The sequence below is a fragment of the Echinops telfairi genome, unplaced genomic scaffold (genome assembly GCF_000313985.2).
Source record: "Echinops telfairi isolate 266 unplaced genomic scaffold, ASM31398v2 ScPeMD7_7427;HRSCAF=8465, whole genome shotgun sequence".
Classification (NCBI taxonomy): domain Eukaryota; kingdom Metazoa; phylum Chordata; class Mammalia; order Afrosoricida; family Tenrecidae; genus Echinops; species Echinops telfairi.
Window position 1 is genome coordinate 17,169,934 of NW_022111327.1, and position 9,925 is coordinate 17,179,858.

Here is a 9,925-nt window from a genome sequence, read left to right on the forward strand (position 1 = left end):
GTATTCTCCCAAGTTTTTCAGTATGAAACTGATGCATATTGAATTTAAAACTCAGGTAAAGCAATTAGAGTGATTTTTTGTGGTATTGCTGCTAAGCCACACTTCCTGCTTTGCATGCTTACTTTGGTGAGTGCTTGGAAATCTTTTGATTATGCTTGCTAAAATTGTATCTTCTTAGATTCAGGCTGTCCAGAGACTTGTCAAGGATAAAGTCCATGTCTCTGACTTTGAAATCAAGCCAGACAATTTACAGAGACATGAAACTCAGCAACGAAGCATACAAGGGGTGAAACAAGCGAGTTTATTTTTGTTTATGTTGAGCTTAAACTCCTCGTGGGAATTCAAGTGGATACGTCTGGACTGGGACTCAGATCTAGCTTTGAGACGTATTCATCAGTTGATTTTACTCATAGCGACCCCATATGTGTCTGAATAGAACTACTTCATAGGAGTTTCAAAGCTGTAACCTTTAGAAGCAGTTCACCAAGCAGTGAATTGCAATCCGTACTTCATCTTTCTAGTAAGAAAGGTTGCATTTTCTGCAAGAGTCTTCCCCAACCTATTTTTTGTGTTGTTGTTCTCTGTTTCAATGAAAGATGCCATAAATTCAATTACAAATATTGTTTATATCTCTTTCAGTCAAATATATTTCTGGGGGATATATTTGAAATATATGAAACCACGAAAAGGAAAAAAAGTATTTATGCTTACCTACTTTTCACCATATCTAATATTCTTCAGTTTATAATGTAGATCTGAGTTTTCCACTGATGCAATTTTTGTCAAACTGAGGAACTTTCTTTAGGTAATGCTGGATTACTGGGAACAAGTTCTCCCAGCTGATTTCTATGTGAAAATGTGTCAATTGCAACATTAGTTTTTGCTAATTTTATATAAACCATACTGGTGTATAATTTATATACAAAAACAAGTACACATTTTAAATCCATAGGCCAATGATTTTAAAAAATACATTCACCTCTTTAACTGCCACTAAATCAAAATACAGAACACTTTTATTTTGCCTTTAAAAGACTTTTTATGATTGGCATACAATACACATATCATACAATAGTTTGCCTTTTTTACAGTCATCGCCTACATTCTTTGACTCAAGCTACCAATGATGTACTTTCTATCAATGTGGATTAGTTGTGCTAATTCCAAAATTTACATAAATGGAGAAAAGCACTAAGATAAATTATTGATAAATTCCCTCATTGTTAAAATTAAACAACTACTGATATGAGGAAAGTCAGTTTATATACTGAATTATTGTCCTACCATTCTAAAGATACATAGGGTTTTAACTGACTAATATTTAAAAGTAAATCTTCAGGTCTTTCTGTCTAATATGTTTTAGTCCGGAAGCTCTCCTGAAACTTGTCCACCAAAGATGACCCTGCTCCTAATTTAAATACCTTCCAGCATCACAACAACATACAAGCTACACGCAGTATTAAAAAATGAGACCTGGCTGTGGATTTCTATACTATCATACTCAAAATATATTCTACAGGTAAAAATCACAAAATATATTCTACAGGTAAAAATCACATTACACCTTGTATCTAACTGTTTAGATGCAAGGTGTAATGTGATTTTTAAGCATTACATCACAGTTGGGATCTATAAAGTGTAAGCCTCATATCTATCTACATAAAAAATAAAAATGCATGTATGATAAGCACTGTGTAAATAAATTGAAAGGCAAGTAAGCTGGAGAAAACACTGACAGACATCACTGAAAACGAATTGACATTATTCATATAGATTAATTACACTCCTACAATTAACAAATGAAAGACAAAAGAAAACAAAATTAAAAGGGACGAATGAAGAAAAAATGCCAATCGATATTGCTGGAGCATCAACTCAAACCAGCACAAGCTCTCGGGAAAGTATCTTCATAATAATTGCTCGTAACAATTTTTCTACCCAGATTTTTTTTCTGGGATTTGGTGCCATTACGAGTGTTAGACATGTTCCCTTAAGAGATCCTAAACACAACTTTGAAAGTATTAGACACCTGAAATGTTTACATTAAACCAGTGTCAGAAAAATCCTGCCTTCCCCCCTTCACTCGATAGGAGTCAGAAACCCCATGAAGACAGCCAACAGATACAATTCACGACAAAGTGAGATTTCCATCTGCTCAGAGTGGGGTTCACAGATGGTGACATGTGGATATGTGTCCCACATGTTCACTACATTCAAAACAGAAACAAAATTCTATCTACATTATGTAACTGAGCCGTCTCATTGAGGATTATCTCCTAAATGGTGTTGAGAATAAATAAATCTCCATCAGCTTTCAAATACATTCTACCTCTGAAAAGAAATTAGGTATTGGAAAGACAAATCATCTAGCTGCATCTCTTTGGGGGATTTCCCCCAGAATAGTATGTAAGAAAGTAAGGATTTTATCAAAGCAAAAGAAATAAGAATGAAAAATCAGCACTGTGAGTTTAGGCCTCTGAAATAGAAGAAATTTCAGGTATGAGAGGAAGTTCAGTTTTTCTGGTATGTGAAATAGTACATCAGGTCTCAGAAGTGGCAACTAGAGTCTCGTGGCAAAATCCAGGAGGAAGTGATTAGAATAGTACTGGTGTCTCTTTTTAGTTATATCTGTGAGTTTTATATTATAAATTTTCCATACAATCGGATAGTTGTTTCGTTAGGCTTATACACATAGGTGCCATCTGTTCTTCTATTTTCTATTCATCTCAGACATTTCTAAAATCAGTGCTATTTGTATCTATAATTAAAATATTTCATATTTCTAGTTCTGTCTAAACTAGCATAGGCAATGTCACCTACTCTATAATTTAAGGGATGCTGAAAGATTTAATTCCATTAAGAAAGATCATAAAAACCTGCTGTCTGAAGATATGATGTAGTAACTTTTCAATGTAATTTGAAAAAAATTATCTGTGCATTCTGTTATAGTTAATAGAACACAAGTATTGAGTTCTATTTAGGCTATTAGAAATAAACTTGGATGTATCTTGCCTTTAAACTTTTGCAATTCGGTGACATTACTCTAGCAACAAAATTCACCTGAAGTGCCATGAATTTGTTTTAAAAGTCTAACTATCTTTGTTCCATCCTTTAATGGAATGAAATGATATTTTCATTAAAAGTATAGAATTCATTTTGGGGAGAGGAAAATCAGTCCAGTATAAATAGGGGCAAGATATGAGAAGATTTCTTTCTTTTAAATAAATTTACAATTCCTAGCCCAGAGGAATCACAGACTGGGTTCTGAGATACTTTGTAGATGTGATTGAGCAGTCAGTTTGTAAATCATTGAGGTTGGGTGATTATACCACAAGATGAGAACAAGGAATGCCAGTTCAATGGGAAAACTAAAACAAAATGACCCCTTGACTTTGCAGACCAATGAATATGTTTGCAAAATTGAGCACAAATTGAGAAGAAGGACTTAAGAAACTGATAGGTTAGAAGCTTTTTTAGATAATGTAATGATCCCTCGAATCCACCATTCAGTCACCAAGAAAAGTCATAGCAGATGTATTCCCCTGATGAGGGCGAGCTGGGGAATTGTGTAGGCATGAACCATCAATACTAGAGTGCATCACTTCTTTTGCTAGTGACCCTCTTGAGGCACTTGACAGAATTGATTGCTTATTGATTAATTGTTGAAATAGTCTCTAATTCTAAAGAATCTTTTTTATCTGTGACTGCTTCTTGCAGTCTTATTCACAGTTTCATTATCCACTAACTAAATGGGTAGCACAAATACTTAACTAGTCCACTTCTAGCGAAGAGAAAGGCCCTGTATGAGATGGATCAGCTGCTTCTTCAGTATGACACAGTATCTGCAACAATGGTCTCAAACTTAAGAACAATGTGAGGATGGTGCAGGATCAGGTAGTGTTTCCTTCTGCTGTGTCTATGAGTCAGAACAAACTGGACAGCGTCTAAGAATAACATATACATGTGAAAGCTGGACAATGCATAAGGAAGACCAAGAAAAACTAATGCATTCGAATTCTGGCATGAGATCCAAGAATAGTGAAAGGATAAAGGACTACCAGAATAAAAAAAAACAAATCTATTTTGGAGCCAGCATAGCGAGAATGCTTCATCGAAGCTGGGGTGGTGAGGCTTGGTGTCGTACATGTTGGATATGTTATCGGGAGGTATAATTCATGTTATCATTCTACTAAACATGAGAAGGACCGCATGTTTGGTACAGTAGAATGTCAGGGGGAGAGACGAAGACCCTTAAGGAGATGGACTGATACAGTAGCTACACCAATGGACTCAAATATAACCAGCATGAGGATTGCAAAGGACGGAGCAGTATTTCACTGTGTTGTATATGAGCTGGAGGCCGTTGGATAGCACCAAACATCAGCAACCTGGGAATTAAAAAATCATCTATCATGTAAATCTTATTTCAATGCAGAAAGAAATGTGGAAGTAAAAAATAAATATGAAACACGTATTGCAAATACTCTGCAAAACTGGCATTTTGTGAAGGGTCGTGTCCAGTGTTAGGCACCCGTGTCCTCCTACTCCTGTCACTTATCAGGAACCCAGCATAGTTCAGGGCGCATGTGGCATAGTAGTCTCCTCTTCATCACCAGGCCTTCTCCACCACCAAGGAACCCATTGCATGGAGTGGTGGCCGTGGTGGTCAGTTGTTTCCCAATACCAGCAGCCCCCCTACTGCCTGCTCTGGCTTTGCTCGTGTTCTTTCTATCCTGGCCTGACAGCCCCAAAAGACCCCATTTTCTCCCCCTCTTCACTTCCTCCCACCAGTGACCCTGCCACCTCAGCCCCTTACCTACCCTTGTTCTTCCCATTCACGACCTTATATTGTCCCACCATCATGCTACTTGCTCCGTGGCCATGCTGACATGTTGCAAATGAACAGAAGAGGCATCTCATGGCTGCTGTACCTCGTGTATCCTCTAGCATTTCATCTGGCTTGGGAGCATAGGACTTTCCAACCCAATTTCAGTCTTGTGTGGGTCCTGGATCATAGGACGTTCCACCTAGGATTATTTCAAAGTCTTCATAAAGGAAGAATATCAGATGAGATAGTCAACAAGTGAGGTATACAGCAATTGTACATTATTAGATTCGGTATTAATAGTAACTGAGTAGAAACATTTTTTCCCTTCTTTTCCTTTAACTACTACTTCATTCTCAAAAATGGCATTGATACAGGTTCCACACATCACTTACCAAAATATTGTAGCCGAAACACTAGAAAATGTGACAATGAAAACACCAGTGACAAAAAAAACCCCACTTAGTTCATGCAGCACATTCAGGCAAAATGACATGACTGAAAGTGTCACTGTAATTAGGAAATAAACACAGCTCTGACCAAAGTGCATTAGATGATTCAAAAAGAGAATTAGCACAGAGTTTTAGCTTTATTGGTTTATTGATATGTAAACTGGACTTAGAAAAATTATTTTCTGTTAAAATTAACTACAGGGATATTTTTAGAAATAACAAATTTCTGTTGCAACACTGCACAGAAATTTTCTAGGCTATCATGTGAGTGTCACCTCCTGACGGTCTGTGCCCTCTGCACCCGCCTTGTGATGCCGCAGACCTTTCCCATGGGATCGGACAAACTGAACAATTTCTGCCTCCCATCCCTAAATATTTAGATTAAGGATTTTATAGAGGGATCATTACCAAAATGGAAAAACACAAAATAGAATTTCAAATTCCCCTGGACTCCAGAGTTCCTGGAGTCATGGAGGCTGCATTAACCCTTGAAAGGATTGCCTTGAAATAATGTTTAAAGCACAGGCTAAAAATATCCCCCTAAAGTCTTCTTAAAACCAAATAGTTAAGCACAGCTAGAAAAAATTGCTCTTTGAAGAATGCCCTATATAGAATCAAATTGACAACAGTAACTCAAATCGTTGTATAGGAACCTTAGAGAAGAGTGACTTCATGTGACTGAGTGAAGGACCAGTGAGAAAAAGAGGGTGAGAATGGCTGCAAAACTTCAGGAATGTAATCATGTCACTGAATTGTACATGTAGAAACTGCTGTATTAGTGCATGTTTTGTTGGCTATATCCTCAATAACGTAAATGATAAAAATTAAATTAAGAATAAGAATACAGCTCAATCTCATTTAGTGTAAAAATTTAAATAAAATAGATGAAGCCAATGCACACATACAATTATGCAATATAATCAATGATATTTATTTTAAAAATTCAGATATACACCAATATTAAGAAATCTAGGAATATAATACATCATGTTAGTACATGACAAAAAAACACATTTCTCTGCATAAATAATAAAATGTCAATTTACAAAATGTAATAACTGTTTCTAGAAAACAGCATTCCAATATTTTGAAAAGAAAACTATAGGAGATGAACTCAATGACTGGGACTACCTGAAAATTCGATACTATGTGCATCAAAAAATTTCACCCAAAGAGTGAAAACAGAATCCATAGACTGGGGGAAAAATTGGCAATGACATATGAGACAAATAAATAAGCACTAAAATGTATAGTACACTTCAACATGTTAACCCCAAAAAAATCACAAATAGTAAACTTTAAAAGTAGTTAGAAGAAACAGGCACTTCATTGAGAAGACCTTCAGGTGGTCAACAAACACTAAAATACATGCTCATGATTATTAGATACAATCTCACATTAGACTTACTTGTAAAGTTACAAAAAGAAAAATTATGGTGATGTTGTGCTAAGAATAGACTCCTTACCCATTGCTGGTTCTTTCCCCTTGTCCCACCATCATGTTTGGCCTTCATTCACGTTTAATAATTTCTCGCCAAAGTGATCCGTGCGCACGCGTCAACTTCCTTTTTTTTTTAACCGGCTGGAATCATGGAGGCTGTCGCGGAGAAGAAGAAGGCGGCCCCTGCTGTTCCAGAGACCCTTAAGAAAAAGCGAAGGAATTTCGCAGAACTAAAGATCAAACGCCTCAGAAAGAAGTTTGCCCAAAAGATGCTTCAAAAGGCAAGGAGAAAGCTTATCTACGAGAAAGCTAAGCACTATCACAAGGAATACAGGCAGATGTACAGAACTGAAATCCGAATGGCTCGGATGGCAAGGAAAGCTGGCAACTTCTATGTGCCTGGAGAGCCCAAGCTGGCGTTTGTTATCAGGATCAGAGGTATCAATGGTGTGAGCCCCAAGGTTCGAAAAGTGCTGCAGCTTCTTCGCCTTCGCCAGATTTTCAATGGCGCCTTTGTTAAGCTTAACAAGGCTTCAATTAACATGCTGAGGATTGTGGAACCATACATTGCATGGGGGTACCCAAACCTGAAGTCGGTGAATGAACTCATCTACAAGCGTGGTTACGGCAAAATCAATAAGAAGCGTATTGCCTTAACAGATAACACTCTGATTGCACGGTCTCTTGGTAAATATGGTATCATCTGCATGGAGGATCTGATTCATGAGATCTATACTGTTGGGAAACGTTTCAAAGAAGCAAATAACTTCCTGTGGCCCTTCAAATTATCTTCTCCGCGAGGTGGGATGAAGAAAAAGACCACCCATTTCGTAGAAGGTGGAGATGCAGGCAACAGGGAAGACCAGATCAACAGACTTATTAGAAGGATGAACTAAGGTATCTCTCTGCCATGATTATTTTTGTAATCTGGTCTCTTAATAAAACGGTGACTGCTTTCAAGTGGAAAAAAAAAAAAAAATTTCTCGCTGCTTCATTGCCCTTGATTAAGCCCCACTAGGCATCCTATGCCCTTCTCTCCATTGATTTTAGTTCACTTGTTGTTTCCTTGTCCCTGGGTTGGCTCCCTTCCTTTCTCCCACCTCCCCTTCTCCCGTATCCCCAGGAACTATGTTATCTAGATAGATATGCAGAGACATCAATAAGCGCAAAAACCAGGCAAAGCCAAAAAAAACCAATAACAACAACAAACAAACAAAGCAAAATAACAACAAAAAGAAAGCCACTGAAAACATGGAAAAGCCAATAAATAATTCAAGGTCTGTTTGTTGGCCTTTATGAGTGTTTTCCAATCGAGTCTGATGGGATGCCACACTGTCTCCAAAGTCTATTTTTGGTATTCCCCTTGCTGCTCTATTGCATGCCCTTAGTGTTTTGTCTCAGTGTGATGGGGTCAGATTGGACACAATTTCTGCACTGTGTCTCCAGTGTTGTCCGCCTTAGTGCTGTGCTTCAGTGAGGAATGTCATGTCTCATGGTGAGGCCGACCCTGTGGTCCTCTGTGCATTGTCTGCTCTGAACAGGAATATCATCCTCAAGGCGTGGTGGGCCAGGATGTGCTCCCCTCCCTCTCCATCCCTCTTCATTTCTTCTCTGTGCTCTCTCAGACGTGCCCCTCTCCATGAGCTGTAGCTTCAGTGCTGTCCTTCTTGGGGTGAGGGGGTGTCCAGATAATTGGGGTCATCCCTGTAGACCTCTTTATTGGTTCCCTGGTACATGCCTTATTGTTGTATTCACATCTTGGAGATATGAACAATACCCTCCCTGCTCCCACCTACCCCACCCATGTCCTCTTTTTCTGTATCTTTCTTTCCCCCTCCTATTTAGTTGGCTGTCATATGTATCCCTGGATTGGGTTTGGCCCCTGCCATAGTACCTGGACGTCACCCCAGGCATATATGTATATAGTACCTTTTCCTCTATGCCCCATTTTTTAAGCTTACCTCAGTGGACTCATGTTGTACTTGTCCTTTTGTACTTGCCTTACTTCACTTAGCATAATTTCCTCAAGTTCCTCCCATGCAGCAATATGCTTCATGAATTCATCACTGCTTTTGGGGGATGCATAGTACGTATGTACCACAGTTTTTGATCCATTTGTCCATTGATGGAAATTTGGGTTGTTTCCAACTCCTTGTAATTATGAACTTTGCCGATGAACATTGGAGCACAGATGTCTGACCATTGTTTGTTTCTTGCCTCTTCTGGATATATGCCCAGTAGGGGCATTGCTGGGTCATACGGTAGCTCGATTTCCATCTGTTTCAGATATCACAAAATTGATTTTCATAATGGCTGTACATACCTACAAGTCCACCAGCAGTGGACGAGAGTTCCTATCTTACCACAGCCCCTCCAACACTTGTTACTTTCTGTTTTTTTGAATTGAGCTATCTTTGAAGGTGTTAGGTGGCATCTCATAGTTGCTTTAATTTGCATTTCTCTTATGGCTAACGATCGGGAACATTTTTTCATATGTTTATTGGCCATTTGGATTTCTGCCCTTGTAAAATGTCTATTCGGTCCTTTGCCCACCTCCTTAGGGATTAGCTAGTTTTTTCTTATTGTAAGCTTGCAAAGGATATTTATAGAGGTCTAAATACAGGCATTTACATACGTAAGTATATTTACATTTAACGAGAGAGGAATGGATCTATGTCCTTATATCTATATGTTAAGAATTAAGGTTGCAGATGGACATTGGGCCTTGACTCAAGTACTCCCTCAACACAAGAACACTTTGTTCCAATAATCCAGCATTCAGTGATGCTCACCTTCCCGACATGATCCTGAAGACAAAATTGGTGTATAAGCAAATGTGGTGAAGAAAGCTGATGGTGCTCAGCTATCAAAAGATATAGCATCTGGGGTTTTAAGGGATTGAAGATAAACAAGCAGCCATCTAGCTCAGAAGCAACAAAACCCACATGGAAGAAGTATGTTTGATCATGACATATCGATGGGATCAGGTATCAGGCATATCAAGACCCAGAAAAAACCATACCAATGTGAATGTGGGGAGGAGTCATGGAGTGGGGACCCAAAGCCCATCTGTAAACAATTGGACATCCCCTCACAGAAGGGTCACAAAGAAGAAATGAGACAGTCAGGGTGCAGTATAGCACCGATGAAACACTCAACTTTCCTCTAGTGCTTCCTTCCCCCCACTATCATGGCCTTAATCCTACC

At 38.5% G+C, this 9,925-nt stretch overlaps 1 protein-coding gene across 1 annotated transcript; it reads left to right on the plus strand.

The window, feature by feature from the left end:
* The first annotated feature begins 6,848 nt into the window (after positions 1-6,848).
* Positions 6,849-7,661, plus strand: LOC101643524 (60S ribosomal protein L7). Its single transcript, XM_004710084.4, has one exon. The coding sequence runs from the start codon at positions 6,868-6,870 to the stop codon at positions 7,612-7,614; it is 747 nt and encodes a 248-aa protein (XP_004710141.1). The 5' UTR covers positions 6,849-6,867; the 3' UTR covers positions 7,615-7,661.
* The last annotated feature ends 2,264 nt before the right edge of the window (positions 7,662-9,925 follow it).

Bases quoted from the DNA above. Each gene is read 5' to 3' on its own strand.
- LOC101643524 (XM_004710084.4), top strand. From the start codon at position 6,868: ATGGAGGCTGTCGCGGAGAAGAAGAAGGCGGCCCCTGCTGTTCCAGAG.